The sequence below is a fragment of the Enhydra lutris genome, unplaced genomic scaffold (assembly GCF_002288905.1).
Source record: "Enhydra lutris kenyoni isolate GAN:26980312 unplaced genomic scaffold, ASM228890v2 scaffoldscaffold69, whole genome shotgun sequence".
NCBI lineage: Eukaryota > Metazoa > Chordata > Mammalia > Carnivora > Mustelidae > Enhydra > Enhydra lutris.
Window position 1 is genome coordinate 7,273,786 of NW_019154153.1, and position 17,522 is coordinate 7,291,307.

Genomic DNA, 17,522 nt, shown 5'->3' on the forward strand with positions numbered 1-17,522 from the left:
TGAAAGTGCTTCATAAATTCCCGAATGCTCTACAAATAGAAGGAGGCCTATGGGTCACTGCATGGCTGGCCGTGGCAGGAAGACCACAGGGCAGGGTGGAGGTGCCGGGCCTGGGCCCCCCCTCCCCCACCCCACCACAGACTCTTTGGCTTCTTGATTGTAAGATCACAATGACCCTGCACCGTGGACACTTCTGATCACCAACACCCAGCACTCCCGTCAGGCAGTGTGTGCCGTGAGGTGGGAATGTGAGAATGTGGTCCTTTCATACAGCGCCCCGCCAGTGCCCTTCCTTGAAGGCCTCTATGTCAGCAGCCCCAGCGGGGGCTGGGATGACACCCTCACTACAGGTGGAGCCTGGGACATGCCTGTTGGCCAGTGAAGAGTGCAGACGCCCCCATCTGACACCCCTGTCCTCCCACCCACAGTCTCAGGTAGTGGGAGAAGCATTGGGTCAGGTCTTTGCCTGGTACCATCCCTGGAGCAAAGGCAAAGTCCAGACATAGCCTTCCACCTGATGGCCAGGGCAGGCACGTGAGAGATAAGGGTCACACTTTGGACTCAGCCCAGAATGGGCACGAGGGGGCACAGGAGCCGCACTCACTGGCAGTCCCACTCCCCTAGAGCCGGCCACTCACTGCACCTGAAAGCAAGGTGGACACCAGAGAACACCGGGTCATTACTCTCGCCGCCTCCTGCGACGCCCAGCCTCGCATGTGTGCCTCATTACTCTGGTGCCCGGAAGGGGTCTGGCCGCGAGAAGAGAGCGCCAGGGTGGCGCGCGGTTCCCGGCCTTCCGCCCGGGCCAGGTGGCTGGCGAGTTCAGGTGCGAAGGAGGGAGGGGAAGAGGAGCCCTGCGGAGTGAGCTCTTCTTTCCCGGGGAGCGTGGCGGCTGCGTTACGGGCACCGGACCCTCCGTCCCCAGGGCCACACGGGCGCCCACACGGCACGGCCGGGTACCGGGCCCGTGGTGAGAGGGCGGCGCCAGCCCGCGTCCCCGCCCCTCTCCCGCCACCTTCCCTCCCGGCCCGGCCCTGCGCTGCCCCGGTCCCACGGGCCGCTGGGTCCCAGACCCAGGCCGGCACTGCCGCGGGAGCCGTCGGGGACCGGGAGCACCGCGGGCAGTGGGCGGCAGCGCGGGCGGCGGGCACGGGGACACCTGCGGACACAGGTGAGCGGCGGCGGGGCCGGGCGGACGGGGGCGGGGCGGGCTGGGGGCTGGAGCCGGCGCGGGCTGCGCTGGGGCGAGAGGCTGAGGCCAGCCGGCGTCCCAGCTCGAAAAGGACCAGGGGGAGGGAGAGGGCAAAGGAGACGGAGGCAGCCCTCGCAGGGAGGATTATTGGGAAGGAGCCGGGGAGACAATGAACTTTTTCCTCTTTCGTTCATAAATCAGAGAAAAGTAAGGGGAGGGCTGAGCAGGGGCCTCAAGCCCATCTGAAGGGGAACAAGCACCTGCTTAGGCCTCTGCTCTCCAGGTCCTGCCCACTCAAAGGGTGGGTCCTCTATCCAGGTTTAAGGGGAAGGGATGGAGCCCCCGGCTGGCTCCCAGCTCCATGGAGGTTTCCCAGAGGCCGGGGAAGACCAAACATAGCCTGCTGTCTCTAAGCCCAGCCACTTGATAGCTGTCCTCCCTCCCCTCCCTGTCTATGGGCAGGAGGGTCCAGGTAAGGGATGAGCAAACTGTCAGTAAAGAGCCAGACAGTAAATATTTCAGACTTGAAGTCTATAGGGACAGTCTCTGTCACAACTAGCAAGAAAGCAGTGGTAGACAACTGGAGATGTGTAAATGTGGCTGTGTTCCAAGAAAACTTGATTTAGGGGGGCTGCTGGGTGGCTCAGTGGGTTAAAGCCTCTGCCTTCGTTCGGCTCAGGTCATGATCCCAGGTCCTGGGATTGAGCCCCACATCCGGCTCTCTGCTCTGCAGGGAGCCTGCTTCCCCCTCTCTCTCTCTACCTGCCTCTCTGCCTACTTGTGATCTCTATCAAAAAAAATAAATAAAATCTTAAAAAAAAAAAAGAAAGAAAGAAAGAAAACTTGATTTAGGTACCCTGAGATTTGAATTTTATATACTTTCCATGTGTTAGGGAATATTATTCTTCTTTTAATTTTTTTTTCCAATTATTTTCTCATGTCAAAAGCATTCTTAGTTTAGGGCTATACAGAAATAGTGGGTAGGTGGCACAGTCTCCAGCGTGCCCCCACCCGAGGGCTTTCCAGCACCTCTTCCCTAGGCCACAGGGAGGGTATGGCTCGGTGCCTGGAAAGGAGGGACATCCAGAAAGCCTGGGGACCTGCCTGTGACCCTTGCTCCCAGCTGCTCTGAGGACTACAGCATCCTTTGATGCCATTGAGGGAGCTGGCATGCCAGATGTGCTTACATGTAAGGGAGGAGGCATAGCTCCATGGGGCTCCATCCCCAGCATGCGTGGCCATACCCTACCCCCACCAAGTCACAGGTAGGCAGCTATACTCCTGCAGTAAGTGACAAGCCCTTGACCCTTCCTCCCTCACTCCATCATCTTCCCCATCCCCCTCCCCGACTTGGTCCCTAACCTGGTGCCACCCACTGATCAAGGCTGGCCCTTCCATTCCTTTTTTTTTTTTAATCTTTGCAGCCTCAGGGGAACCTTTTCTCCTTGACATTGAAGCTATGACCCTTCAGAGGTGACCCAGGAAAGAAGAGATGCAGACCTTTGTTCCTCCAGATGAGGGTCCCTTCCAAGGACTTGTGGCATCCCGCATTGAGACTTACAGGGGCCATTATCAGGCCTCCAACCAGGGTTCTGCTGACCATCTCCATTCCCAAGTTGCCCCTGGGCTGGTGAGTCCAGGCTGCCCCAAGAGTGACCTGGGAGGGGCAGGAGGGAGAATAGTGAGGCTTTCACATCTCTCTTGCAGCTTCATGAGGTGGTCTATTCCTGTCCCTCACCCCTGCCTTCTTTCCTGGGTTGCGAGGGAGAGCAGGTTAGTGTTGATCCAGGCTCTCGGGACTCCACACCCATCCCAGGCAGATGGGTGAAGCCAGGTCCTTGGAGGAGGTGCTGTTAGACAGGTCTGAGGCCTGGAGTTGGTTGGGGGGGTCACGGGGAGCAGGGAACCTGGCACTTCCCAGACTCCCGCCTCTACTTGGGAGGAGCCTGTGGGTTCCCTGAGGCCTGCTCTGAGTCAGCACTGAAGGAAGAGCAAAGGTTCAGGGTGTCCCTACTCTGCAAGTGGGGAGGGGTGTGGGGGCCTGCCTTGGCTTTCCTGCAGCTCCACCCTCCTGGCCTGCCTGAAATGCCTTTCCTTCAGCCTCCAAGCAGCCCCTGGACCCTGAGGACAGTTCTGCTTCCCACTGGGGGTATCCCCTGCCTTCCTGGAATAGGATTCGGCCCTAGGAGACAGGGAGGACAGTTGGGGACTCTCCCGGGCTGAGGGCCGGAAGGGAGACTAGGAAGTATGTGCTGTTAGGCCACAGGCAGATCAAGGAATGTGACCAGGCCTGCCCAGGAGGAGACTTGTGGCCGTGGTCTCAATCTCTCATGAAGAAGCACAGCCACTCCCAGCTGGAAAGGACACGGGCTGCATGCCCCTGGGGAGGAGGCCACACATGTGTGTGCCCTCATCCCCGCATGTGAGGGAAGCCGTTCCCACGCAGGGGGAGCTGGGAGGGACCCAGAATGCAGCCCACACTGTGCTTTGTGCATGCACGCCCGCAGGATAGGAAGCACACATGTGAGCGGGTGGGCCCTGGGGGAGTGTCCACACCAGAGCCCAGGCTTGTAGATGCCTGTGCTCCTGCTCTAGAGGCCCCCACTTCTGCCCCTGGGACCACTAAGGGAGCCAAGTGGGCAGGCCCCTGCCCGGCTCAGCTTGGCCTCCCTGGCAGCAGCTGCTGTGACTCAGAGCAGGAGTGACTCACCCCAGACTGGTTTGAGGGGAGAGGTGAGCCAGCCCCACTTGCAGGGGTAGGGGACACCACCTGCAGTCAAGCCTGGCCCTGCTACCTCTCTGGGACTTCGGGGAGAAGGGAGGCCCCCTAAGAACTTACCCTGCTCTTCCTCCTCCTCCAGGATCCTGGTCGCCAACACCTCCATGGCTATGTCCCCTTTGCCAAGGGCTCTGGCCAGGTCCGAGGTGTGTCTCCTCTGAAGATGCGAGAACCTGAGCCCGAGAAGAAGTATGGAGGCCCTTTTGGGTCTGGCCCACCACACTCCCCCAAATTCAAGGTAAGAGGTCCCTCTTCTCCTGTCCCCAGGCTCATAGCCTGAGCTGTATTGTCCACAGATGATCAGAGTGGAGAGAGTGGCCAGCCCCTGTACAGCGCAGGATTCGGTTCTGTGGAGAGACCCTCTCAGGGACGCATCTGCAAGCCATGCTGCCTCATAAAAATGTCCGTTTTGTAGGCAAATGTCAGAATGTTGCCTGAGACCACAGGTCCCTTGGTCTCCACCTGCAGGTCCCTGTGAGGGGGTTCTGACTCAGAAGAGCCCTAGAAAGAATCTTTCCGGTCAGGGAGCCTCAGTCAGACTCCTATGTCTGGCACGTTTTTTGCAGGCCAAGGTGCCTCTCTGTCCATATTCCAGCAACGCCCTTTCCCCTGTCCCCCAGGCTTCTGCGTCCCCACTCAGGTGACAGTGCTACTTGCCACCTCCCATTCCCAGACACAGACAGGCACGCATGCGCACGCACGCACGCACGCACGTACGTACCTGCGCGCACAGCCATCCCCAGGCCGGGGGTCTGCATGCCCAGGATATGGCCAGGATTAATCCCCTTTTCGGCTCCCGCAGGAAGTCAGCAAGGCCCGCCAGCTGGAGATGAGGCTGCATACGTTCAGCATATTTGGGATGCCCCGCCTGCCCCCTGAGGAACGGCGGCACTGGGAGATCGGAGAGGGCAGCGACAGCAGCCTGGTCATTGAGAAGTCCTGGAAGGAGCTGGTGCCTGGGCATAAGGTGGGCCTGGAACACAGAGTCTGTCCCTCCAGTATCATAGACGCCCACAGACATCTCACGTCTGCCCTGGAAGGGGGAAAGGCCTTGGGAAGTAGGGTCATGTGGGGAAAGCATTTGGAGACATCTTGCTGTAGGTTCTACTCCTGGGTCTGCCACTTACTAGTGACACCTTGATGGAGACAGGAAGCCTCTCTGGGCCTCAGTGGCTTCATCTGTAAAATGGGGATAAAACCACCTACACACTTGAGGATTAAAAGGTCATCATCTGTGAGGTAGATCTAGTAGCATTTAAACAGGTGCCAGCTGCTTTTCTTGTTATCATTCCCCAACTGAACCAGTGCTGTCCCCACCCCAGGAGATGAGCCGAGAGCTTTGCCACCAACAGGAAGCGCTTTGGGAGCTGCTGACCACCGAGCTGATCTATGTGCGGAAGCTCAAGATCATGACCAATGTGAGTTGCTCCCATCCCCAGCCCAGGCAACACCTCAGCCATCCACCCATCTCCCTTACATGGTCTCCCACTCCCCCAGGCCAGGAAGGGAGGGCCATGGAGAGGGGCGGAGGGAAGGCGGGGACACGTAACCAGGAGATCCCCCCATTGGAGACCTGCTGGGGATCTTGGGAATCAGGTTAGCAGTGGTGAAGCTGGGATGGGGATACATTGAAGGGCTAGGTTGGGGTCCCCAGAGGAGGAATCAGGTGCTGACACCCTTGGCTTTCCCTGCCTCCAGCTCCTGACTGCCGGCCTGCTGAATTTGCAGCGAGTGGGACTGCTGACTGAGGTGAGTGGGCACTCAGGAGGACCGGGCCACATCCCAAGCTCTGAGGCCACAGAGTGGGGGTGGGCTCCCAGAGAGCCCCCCCAGGCTGCTCTGTCTGGATTCCCATGGCCTCATTTTCCAGGATACCCCCTGCCCTCCTACTCCCCTTCCTGCTCCCCTTCCTGCTCTAGACCCCAAGCAGGCTGGCCTCTGCTCTTTTCCAGGACTCAGCAGAGCTCAGCCCAAGTGCCAGAGGAGTAGAAGGGAAAACCCTAGCCCCTTAGATCTCTCAGCTCCCCTGCAAGTTTCATCCTGAGCCCACCCTCCACCAGCCAAGCTTACGGGTCCTTGCCTGTCTGTGGCCAGAGCTGTCTGACGGTGACCTGCTAAGGCTTGTGGCTGAGTTCTGCTCCCTCCTCCAGGTATCAGCTGAGACCCTCTTTGGAAATGTCCCCAGCCTGATTCGAGCCCACAAGAGCTTTTGGGAGGAGGTGCTGGGGCCCACCCTGGGGGAGACTCGAGCCTCAGGCCAGCCTCTGGACCCTGTCAGCCTGCAAAATGGCTTCTTGACGGTGAGACATGGCAAAGGGCTACATCTGGCTGGGGCAGGCCTGGGAGGGCCCAGAGAGGTCCTGCCTGCAGGGTATGCCTCTGTCACTTGAATTCTTCTATGGCTTGAAGGGGGTCTGAGAGCACAGCCCCCACCCCAGAATATCTCCTCGCCTCCTGCCCTTCATTCCACAGGTATGACCTCTGTCCCAAAAGTTCTTTGGTCTTTGGATGACTCTTTCGAAATGAAACGCAGCTATCTCAGGGAAGGGTTATACCTGATCTCTTAACTACACAATCTTACTTCTTGGCCAGAGATGCATTGCCAAAGAGCTGGGAGAAGAATGGGGTCTAAGCAAGGCATCTTCTGGGTAAATGAGGGAGGAGCCGTAAAAGGCCCCAGATTACCCAGAGCATGGAGAAATGGGACAAGAGAAAGCAAGAGACCTGGGGTCAGACTTTCTTCCACAATTTTACCTAACCAGGAAGACGTGGGCCTTGCAGAGCCAGAATGGGGAACAGAGGTTGGGGGGAGCACTCATCTCCTGGGAACAAGCCCAGGAACAGGACTTCTGGGCAAGACTCAGGTCACTAGGGGCGCCTGGGTGGCTCAGTGGGTTAAGCCTCTGCCTTCAGCTCAGGTCATGATCTCAGGGTCCTGGGATCGAGTCCCACATCGGGCTCTCTGCTCAGCAGGGAGCCTGCTTCCTCCTCTCTCTCTCTGTCTGCCTCTCTGCCTACTTGTGATCTCTGTCTGTCAAATAAATAAATAAAATCTTTAAAAAAAAAAAAAAAAAGACTCAGGTCACTAGCCACCACCCATGTGAAACAGGACCTGCAGAGTCCTGCAAACATTCCAGCTGAATTATTGATGGTGGGAGAGTACGTCCAGAGTGGCAGGGTACATCAGGGGCTGTGCATGGGGCCTGAAAGAGTAGCAATGGGTCTGCCTCTGGGGACCTCATCTTCTCCCTGGACTCCAGAGAAAGGGACTGGCAGTCACAGGTAGGGGAAAGCATCATGGGGGTTAGAGATTGGCGAGAGCTAGACTAAGGGTCAGTGAGAGGCTCTCCCCCCTCTCCCCGTGCTCTGCAGCTGGAGGCCAGATTTCATGACCTTCTTCCCCCTGCCTGCCCATATCTCTCCCTCAGTTCAGCCAGCGGTTCCAGCCCTATGTCCAATACTGCCTACAAGTGAAGCGGACCATGGCTTACGCCCGGGAGCAGCAAGACAATAATCCTCTCTTCCATGCCTTTGTGCAGGTGGGAGAGGGGGTGCTGGGAAGGGGGCTGGGGTGGACCCTAGACCTCCAGGTCATCCCTGATCTCCAGCTGGGTCTGAGGCCAAGGCCATCACTGGAATGGGGCAGCAGGGGGCTTGCAGACTCCTGACCCCCTGCCCTCCTCTGCTGGCAGTGGTGTGAGAAGCACAAGCTCGCAGGGAGACAGATGCTGGGGGACCTGCTCATCAAGCCCCACCAGCGAGTCACCAAGTACCCACTGCTGCTCCAGGCTGTGCTTAAGAGGAGTCCTGAGGCACACGTCCAGGAAGCACTGAGCGCCATGGTAGGTGGCCTGGCAGTGCCATGCCCTCGGGAGCTGGGGACTGGCATGTGGGAACTGATTTCCAGGAACTCTCAGGGGTCTCTTTCTTCATACGTATGTGGCCATGTGGCACCGGCTCGCCGCCCGTGCTGTCACTGACTGGGGGAGACGTACAGGGTAAGGGGCTGAGCTCTTCCTCCTTCCACACCCCACCCATCACGTAGATTGCCTCTGTGGAGTCATTCCTGCGACACATCAACCAGCTAGTCCACCGGAGCGAAGAGCAAGAGAGCCTGGTGGCTGCAGCCCGACGCATCGGGCCCTACGACGTGCTGGAGCCGTCCAGCGAGGAGGTGCAGAAGGTGAGGGAGGGCAGAGGCAAGGAGGCGCAGAACAAGCAAGGTCCCCAGGGAAACAGAAGAAGCAGAGGCCTGGCAGAGAAGGGGCAGAGGGGCCACAGAGGGGCCGTGTGCATCACTCCTCCCACATGAGGAGTTCCAGAGTGTGAGAAGGAAGTACTCGATGCTTCTTCTCCCTCCAAGAGGGCAAGGATGAGAAGGCAAGGTGCCAGTGACAGAACAAAGAACCACCATGGCTGGGAGGGGGAGGCAGCCCTGCCCAGCCCCACGATCCTCCCCACCCCATGTCCCTCAGAACCTGCGTCCGTTCTGCACCCTGGACCTGACGTCCCCCATGCTGGGGGTTGCTTCTGAGTACATCAGGCAGCTGCTGCTGGAAGGACCCGCGCGAGTGAAGGAGGGGCGAGAAGGGAAGGTGAGGGGCTATGGGGAACCTCAGAGAAGATGGGACGTATATCGCAGAGAAGGAAGGGATCCCAGGAGACAGAATAAGAATCAGGAAAGCTGGAAATGGGCACAGAGATGTGTCCGTATGTCTGTCTGTCTGTGTCTGTGTGTGTTGGGAGAAGGACATGGTGTGGTGAAGCTCTGGTTGTTTGTATGCCCCTGAGTCAGCCACGTTCCTGGCCTATAAAGCGAGAGACAGGACCAAAGTGACACCCCTTCCAGCTCTAGCACTCCACAGTTGTGCACTTGTCCCCTGTGCACACGTGCACCCATGCACGCACACAACGCGGGGCCTTATCCATGTCCCACTCTCTTCCCCTGCTCCAGCTGACCCTGTCTCTTTCTTCTATGCATGGCTTCCCAGCTGGACGTGTACCTCTTCCTCTTCTCTGACGTGCTCCTAGTGACCAAGCCCCAACGCAAGGTCAACAAAGCCAAGGTCATCCGTCCCCCACTCATGCTGGAGAAGCTTGTGTGCCGACCACTACGGGACCCTAGTATGTCTCTTCTTTGGGGACCTTTTCCTTCTCCTTTCCTCTTGGCAAGGGGAAGGAGCAGTCAGGATGGGCATCAAATAAGGTCTAGCCCTTGAGCAGACCTTCTTCTCCGCCCAGACAGCTTCCTGGTGATCCATCTCACTGAATTCCACTGTGTCTCCAGTGCCCTCACTGTGCAGTGTCCCAGTGCTACAGACCGTGCGCAGTGGCTAGAGAAGACCCAGCAGGCCCAGGTATGTGAAAGCCAGAAGTGGGAGGGGTGGAGGGGTCCTCAGAGGTCAGAGATGGGAGCACAAGAGGGAAGGAGGAAGAGAAAGAGGCTGGGATGGATGTGGGTTCAGTCCGGTTTGGCCCCTCAGGAGGGAGACATAGCCTTGACCATCCATAAGAGCAGGAAAGAAAGCCTTTGGCCAGCAACTGTACCAGTCACTGGGAGAGCCCAAGACAGCATCCCCTAAAGGTCTTTACACCCCGAAACAATGATGTTCGGAACTTCGTCTTCCATTTGACACCAGTGGAGCCCTTGCTAGGTGCAGGCACTGGCTGGGTGCTAGGGACTCAGAAAAGAATAAAGCATCATCCTGCCCCTCAGGGAACATGGCCGGCAGCCTAGCTAGACAGATTAGTATACAAATAATGAAAACATGTATGCAGAATGGAACTGTGGCCGAGGAGGGAGTAATTCGTTCTGTCTGGTGGGTTGGTTGGGAAAGGGACAGCACAGAGGTCAGATGCTGTGACACCTTGACAGAGGGGTGATGGTCTGATCACCATTTGTGGGGATATCTAGGAGTTTGTAGGGGAACAACGATGGGAAAGAAGGGTATTCCAAATGGAGAAGCAGAATGTGCTGATGTGGAAAACATGAAACACCATGTGTGTGGAGAGAACCACTGGCCTAGGAGTTCATATTACCAGGATATGAAGTCCAAGGGCAGGTGCAGTGGCAGAGAGGCTGGGAGGTAGGTACTACCAGATCGTGCCTACTACTGGATGCTATGCTAAGGAAGTTGAACTTTGTCCTATAGATGACAAGGAGCAAGTGAAGGTATTTAACAGGACAGATGCATGTGATAAAAGCTAGAGGAATTCAAAAGATCCAAATGGAGCTGTACTAGTTACCACAAACTTAATGGCTTAAAGCAGCAGAAGCTTATTCTCTCACAGTTGTGGAAGCCAGAATTTAGACATCAAAGTGTCAGCAAGCCCACTTATTTCCCCTTCAAGACGCTAGGGGAGAATCCTTCTTTGCCTCTGCAGCTTCTGGTGGCTTCAAGTGTTCCTTAGCTTGTGTCCATCTCACTCCAGTCTCTGCCTCTGTCTTCTTGTGGCCTTCCTCTCTGTATGTCTCTGTGTCCAAATCTCCCACCCCCGTCTCTCACACAGACACCAGTCTACCCTAAAGCCAGGATGGTATCATCATGAGATCCTTAACTGAAGATCTTTGCACATCTGCAAAGACCCTTTTTCCAAATAAGTGTAGAACCTTCCAAATAGGTTCTAGTGGTGAGGACCTAGACGTATCTTTCTGGGGCCACTATTCAACCCACCACTGGAGCAGAATGGCCAAAGAGTAAAGATTTAAATTGGCCTTTTAAGTCTAGGGAAGACCGTGAGCAGAACGTCGAGGGAGCAGTTGGGTTGAATTATTCTGGGGCCAGTGACAATGTCTGTCTAAGTCTGGAGCAAAGGATTTGTGTGAGCAAGTGATGAGAGGCCAGGTTCTACAGGACTCCCAAGAGCTACAGAAGCGCGTGGACAGGACAGGGTTGAATTGAGTGGGTTGACAAGACAGCCAGCGTAGATTCTTGAGCAAGAAATTGCCATGGCGAAACCCATGTCAATCTTGAATTGACAGCTGGAAGGGTGATAGGTGGGCTGGAGGAGGAAGAGATCGGTGGCAGGAGATTTACTGTACTGGTTTTGGTGTGAAATACAGAGGTTTAGTGCCATGTTCTTAGGAACATGTTGCAAAAAGGGGGGAAAATGTGTAGGGGATGGGGGTAGAGAAAGGAGCTAAAGAAGAGGAAGAGACAGGTGAGCCTTTGGGAGGCTGTGGTTAAAAGCCCACACTGAATGCAAGAACTGGTTCAGGCACCAGTTCTACCTCTTCCTAGCTGGGTGATCTTGGGTGAATTATGTGCCCACCCCACCCCCCAAGCTTCCAGGTCTTCACCTGCAGTGGACTTAAATAATAACAGTCCTTGCCTCATGGGGAAGAGTCAAAGAAGTCATTCTGATTAAGCAGGCAGCCCACTACCCAGCCCTAGGTAAACGCTCCTGATGCAGGTCACAGGTTAGAAAGGACAAAGCATGACTTCCTTCCCAAAGTTCCCATTTGAAAGATTGCTTTGGCAATGGAACCCCTGAGTGAAATGAAATCTTAACAAAGAGAGAAACCTGTTGGGTTAGTTATTGCTTCCTGGGGTGGGGTGAGTCTAGGGTACTATTCAGTTTTAAGCAGAAGCACTTTGAAAAGGATGTAGTGGGGGGTAGCCAAGTGGAGATATCTTAGGGGCTTTGGAAAGGGTAGAAACACAGCCCTAAGGTTCAAATGGGGACAAAGGATGAACTATGAAAGTTGCTAAGAGTATAGATCTTAAGATCTCTTACCACAAGAGAAAAAAAAATTTTTTTGTGAAGTGTATAGTGACAGATTTTAATGAGACTTACTGAGGTGATTATTTTGTAATATATACAAATATTGGATCATTATTCTTTACACCCAAAACTAATATAATGTTATATGTCAATTATATCTCGGTTATCAAAAAAGGGAACATTTTTTTTTTTAAAGATTTTATTTATTTATTTGACAGACAGAGATCACAAGCAGGCAGAGAGGCAGGCAGAGAGAGAGGAGGAAGCAGGCTCCCCGCCGAGCAGAGAGCCCGATGCGGGGCTCGATCCCAGAACCCTGAGATCACGACCTGAGCCGAAGGCAGCGGCCCAACCCGCTGAGCCACCCAGGCGCCCCAAAAAAGGGAACATTTTGAACAAAGAAAGACTATTTCTAAAGAATGCAACTTCATTATTTTTACAGTTTAAATCAAATTAGTGGTTCTCATAGCGCTTGCTTTAATGAATAGATAATAATGATTTGTCATTGGCACATTAGGTCATTAGGGCTTCTGGAACTTGTGAAAATAGTTTTGTTCTTTAAACAATTTTAAGCATTGTTTTTTTAAATTTTTTAAATTTTTTTTTAAAACAATTTTAAGCATCCTTCCTGCCATCTTATCTATAATACCGTATCATTATGTGGAGAGCTTATTTAAAAGAAGGAAATTTAGAGCTTAGTCTCTGTTTAAATAGTATATTGAAAACTATGAATTAGGAGAGTAAAAAATAAATATGAGGATTTTGCCATTAAAAAAAGAAAGAAAGAAGAATGAAAGACAGGGCTTCAAGATCTTGTGTCTTTCAGACCTGCAGGACTGCCACTTCCTTGAATACCTAAACAAGCCACAGAACTCCCCAGGCAGCAGGTGGGGGGCCCTTACTGGAGCCCCTTTCCTTCACCACCCCACTGTCAGAACTTTCTCTTCTTCCTTTGGTTCCCAGCCCCAAGATGACACATACCCACCCCACCCCCAGGGGACCCCTACAAACTATTAGGATTTTATTCCAACCAATTCACCTTCAGAAGTTTCACTCCTGGGTAACAGGGGAAAGGAGGTCACTTCTGATACATAACCAGGCAGCGCACAAGCTTCCTGGCCTCGTTTAGCAAAGCAAAGGACAAAGAAACTGAAATTAGTTTGTCCTGCTGTTGTCTCACACTGAATTCTTAAAGAAAACTGCTCTGTATTGCCACTAGTCTTTGTAAACTAATGAGGGCAGTAGAACGTCTGTGGGGCCCCTCGATAGAGCAACAGTCCAGGGTTGGACTACTGCTTTCTCCCCTCACAGAAATGTAGGTGCAGCTTTATTCCTACAGGTCTAGCCTGGACAGCCTAAGCTTTTAGGAAAAAATGAACTTCTCCAGGGAAGACAGACTAAATCCTGGGAAAGGTCCACGCTTAGGGTCTGGGAAGTGGAAAAAGGAACCAGTGGTGGAAACAAAAAAAGCCATCAGAGACAGAGGTCGAAAAATGGCCAGAGGGAGGCTGAAGCAGGCAGCTGAGGAACTAGCTAGAGCCCAGCTCTCCCCTGTTACTGTTGCTCTCACGGAAGTTACATCACGTCTCCAACCCCGGTCCCCATCTGGGGAGTTGCAGTGATAGTGGGCACCTCTGTGCAGGAGCAATGGGACAATTATTATTGCCGCTTGGCACGAGGCCCAGCACTTAATGGCGCTACATAAATGTTTGTTATTGTCATCACTAGAAGACAGTGGCGGTCAGTGGCGCCTGGGCAGGGCTGTGTGCTGACTGGGGAAAGGCCTCACGGCGGATCAGAGTGCGTGGGCACCTTGAGAGATCCGTGCTAGTCCACTTGGGCAGCTCTGGGAGGAGCAGATGCATCTAGGAGCCACCCCAGAGGCAGCAGCAGGAAGAAGAGGCGTTTCCGGTCAAGGCTGTGTTCTCTACCAGAGCAAAGGAAGAAGAATCCTGCTGGGGGAGCCCTCCCTTCCTCTTCTTGGCTTTGTGGAGGGGTCGCATTGTGGCTCAGGAACCAATTTCCTCTTCCCCAAACTGAGAAGATCCTCCCAGGGTTGCTGGGGAGGCTTGGCATGTCTGGGAGGACCTCAAACAGCCTGGTTCCTGATGCCTCCCTCCCTGCTTTTTCCTATGGTTGGGCCAGGGGCACAGTGAGTGGAGATGCCTGTATTACCCCACCCCTTCCTTCCAGTTCTTTCCTTCCCCACACCATCCCTGTCCTGGACTTCCCAAACACTCTATTGAACTTGGGTCGTGTGGGGCCAAGGGCACGGCATCTCAGCCACCCAGCAGGCTGCTCCAGCTCCACCCTGGCCCCAAGAACGACTCCGCCCACCGTCCTTATTTCTTGTTCCATCCCACACTGGAGAGGAGGGAGGAGATCATAGAACGTGGCCCTGATATGCTGGTTTCCTACCCCCAGGCACCATCATCCCTTGCTCAGGCCAACTCCCTAGTCTTTTGAGACTGCTAAGAATCTTTGCCTGCTTTTTCACTCATGAGACTGAGGGACTGGACACCCAGAGAAAGGAAACTTGCCATATAAACCTGATGCCAGTTTCCTATCCCTGTTCATCCATTTTTCCAACATGTCTCTGTCCTGACCCAGATGCCCGCTGTGTTTCTGGAGAGGCTTTGAGAAGGCCCAAGTGTCCAGGAGTTGCGAGTTCATATACCTCAAGCTGGGGAGATAATCAAAATATTTAACAATCAGTATGGCATGGTCATTATCGAATTAGAGTGGGGCATCTTGGGCGTGAGGGGGTGCCCTAGAGACCCCCCGCTGTGCCATGTTATCACTCTAGCCACTGGATCTTGAGGGATGGGGTAGTCCTAGGGAAGGGAGACAGGAGGCTGAGAGAGCAATTATGGAAGTACTCCAATATTTAAACAATGATATGGCCATACTAGAGAGTACTGATATCAGAGTTGCCCACAGCTGCCACCAACACCTCCTTTTTGCCCAGCCTCTGCCTTCAACCTCTCTGCAGGTTCTGCTGCCTTCCCTCCCCCTCCACAAGCAAACATTGTCCTTTAGCAACTTTCCACCCTTTAAGGCTGCCCTTCAGTGCAGTTGCCAAACCAGGACTCAAAGAGAAGGCCCGGTCCCAGTTCTGCTTCTCTTCCCGTGGGACCTCGAGCAAAGCCTTTGCCTCTCTAGGTCCTGTTTCCTCATCTGTAAAATGGGCTGGTATCCATGCTACCCACCCCGAAGGGTGATGGTGTATATCAGATTACCGCAGGCCTGTGGAGGGGCCCTGTCAGCCACTTCTCAGACGTCACTACTTGAGGGCACCTGTGTGAAAATGTTGGGGGAAGAAGACAAAATATAGTGTATCCTCTCTCCATTCCTCTTGCAATGGTCTTGTTTTCATCCCTGAAGGAGAGCAGAGGAGAGAGCCTGACCCTGTCCACCCTGGTGGCCGGAATAACTCGAGACCCAGCACCATTCAGAACACTTACATCGCCATCACTATCAGGGAGGGCTTCCTAAAGGAGGGCACAGACTGGATAGAGGGCTGGCAAAGGGGACATGAGAAGCAGGAAGAACTGTGCAAGCCAGAAAAGGAGACTTCTGTTCACCCCACCCACCCCTCCCAGGGCCAGCTCAGGAGTTCAGATCCTGGCTCCATCCCACTGTCTTTTGCTTTGTGACCTTGACAGTTACTTATCCTGAGTTTTTCCATAATAAATTAGGAGGAATAAAGAGTATCTGCCTCATAGGCTTCATAATATATTCAGAATCTGTGAGTATTAAAGAAATAATGTCTGTAGCACACTTAGCACCAGTCTGGCATACAGCAAGTCTTCATCAATGAAAGTATGGCTATCCCAGGTCACCCTGCAAAAGCTGAAGGCAGAGGAGTATGTCCAACAGAAGAGGGAGCTCCTGGCTCTCTACCGGGACCAGGACCAGGAGTCCCCAGGCACCAGGCCCTCCTCGCCTTCCCTGGAGGGCTCTCAGAGCAGCGCAGAGGGGAGGTAAGACCCACAGGGACCACAGGTCTCTCAAAGTAGGGGGGGCTGTGGGGAGGAAGGGAGAGAAGAGAAACCCACAAGGCAGAGAAATGTCAACACAGCTTTCAGGGGCACTGGGAAGAGATTGAGGAACCCAGGCTATGGGTTGGAGCAGAACAGGTTTGGATCAGTCTTGCTAAGGACCACATGGGACAGCCTTGGGGATGAGTCAGTCTCTGGCTGCCTGGGGGTGGGGTGGGAGGCAGCAAAGGAAACAGACACAAGCAACGTGAGCTCCCTGAGAGGAGCAGGCTCCCCAGGCCGGGGATGGAGAGGGAAAGCCAATGTGGATTTGCAGAATGTTCCAGCTGCAGGGATCTGGTGAGTCCAAATCCCCGGAGAGGGTGAGAGGTTCATTCACAGTGACACAGCTGTTCAGCAGCATGGTTAAGGGAAAAAAAGACCCGTCACTGGGGGATAACTTCAGGGGAACTCAGGCAGCCTTTGGCAAATACCTGAGCACCTGCTTGGTACGAGGTCCTGACCCAGGTGCTGTGGCTAAAATGCCTTAGGGGAGCTTACAGTCTAGCCCCCAAGATGAGAACATAACCTTACGGTTTAAAGGTGATACCGAAGCAAGTTTGGAGGAGGGGCCATTTCTGGATGGGATGAGACTTCCTGGACTTGAACTTGACCCCTCGGCATGGGACTCTAACCATTTACTATTATGGTTACTTGTAGGACCCCTGAGTTCTCCACCATCATCCCCCACCCGGTAGTGACAGAAGACACAGATGAAGACTCTCTGTTGGTTCCAGATGATACCTCAGACTCTGGCTACGGCACCCTGATCCCAGGCTCCCCCAAAGGGCCCTACCATTTGAGCCGACTACGCCCACAGGCCCTTCGGCGTGACCCTCGCCTCACCTTCTCCACCCTGGACCTCCGAGATGTTCCTCTGCGCCCTCAGCCTCCTAACTTCCAAGCTCCCCAACACCGAAGTGCCCCTGAACTGCCAAGGGAAGTTATCCAAAGAGGAAGCAGCCTTCCCAGGGGCGATCCACCAACCTGGTCGGAGGAAGAAGACGGGACCTTAGTGGGAGGGAACGTGGTAGCGGAAACCTTGCATCGGGCCCAACTTCGGGGAAAGCTCCCCCCATCCCCGACCCACACAGACTCTGCTGGGGAAAGCCCCTGGGAGTCCTCAGGGGATGAGGAAGAGGAGTCCCTCTTCCTGGGAACTCGCTGCACCCCCCACTCCCGTACCCTCCGGGCTGAAGATATGCTCAGAGAGATCCGGGAAGACCTGGCCAGCCAAAGGATCGAGGCCATCCCTGAGCTTGGGAACAGCAGGCCTTGGAAGCTGACCCGGGGCCAACTGCAGAGGATGCGTGGATCCTGCATCGTACAGCTGGACACCCCCATGTCCGTGTCGTAAGTGCCGAAGGGAATGTGGCCTGGGAGGGAGCAAAGAAGGCTGGTATGGAGCGGGAGGGGGTGTCAGAATAGGACCTCAGTGGGGACGGAGTCAGTAGAGGAGGGCAGTACCAGAGCGGGGGCGATGGCAAGGAAGGGCACTCAGCCTCACTCTTCACACCACATCGGACTTGACCCGACTCCCACCTCCTTTCTTTTCAGAGAGGTGTGAGGAACCCTCAGGGCTTTTGGCATTTCTCCCAGAGGAAATTTCTCCCCAAGAGTGCTGGTCACCACCCACCCCTGGACTCTACCTCAAGGACCACACCTCCCACTGAGAAGCCTGGCTCAGGCACTCTGCCTCTCCTGCTCTGAGGGCTTTGGGATCAAGTGCTGTACATTTTTGTACCATGGACATACCAGAGCCCCACATAAAGTCGTGCATAAAAAT

The 17,522-nt window shown here is 54.6% G+C and overlaps 1 protein-coding gene across 1 annotated transcript; it reads left to right on the forward strand.

Moving 5' to 3' along the window:
* Window positions 1–1,100: 1,100 nt before the first annotated feature.
* Window positions 1,101–17,515, forward strand: LOC111159805 (pleckstrin homology and RhoGEF domain containing G6). Its single transcript, XM_022522422.1, has 16 exons — window positions 1,101–1,171; window positions 2,617–2,822; window positions 4,054–4,209; window positions 4,774–4,938; window positions 5,294–5,389; window positions 5,670–5,720; window positions 6,122–6,271; window positions 7,400–7,510; window positions 7,664–7,813; window positions 8,017–8,154; window positions 8,447–8,566; window positions 8,963–9,095; window positions 9,213–9,328; window positions 15,534–15,679; window positions 16,397–17,089; window positions 17,294–17,515. The coding sequence occupies exons 2-16, from the start codon at window positions 2,685–2,687 to the stop codon at window positions 17,301–17,303; spliced, it is 2,373 nt and encodes a 790-aa protein (XP_022378130.1). The 5' UTR covers window positions 1,101–1,171; window positions 2,617–2,684; the 3' UTR covers window positions 17,304–17,515.
* Window positions 17,516–17,522: the final 7 nt, after the last annotated feature.

Excerpts from the sequence above, each read along its gene's own strand:
- LOC111159805 (XM_022522422.1), top strand. The coding sequence starts at position 2,685 with ATGCAGACCTTTGTTCCTCCAGATGAGGGTCCCTTCCAAGGACTTGTG. Across the intron at positions 7,814-8,016 it reads AGGAAGCACTGAGCGCCATG|ATTGCCTCTGTGGAGTCATT; the intron begins GTAGGTGGCCTG and ends CCCATCACGTAG. Across the intron at positions 8,567-8,962 it reads AGGAGGGGCGAGAAGGGAAG|CTGGACGTGTACCTCTTCCT; the intron begins GTGAGGGGCTAT and ends ATGGCTTCCCAG.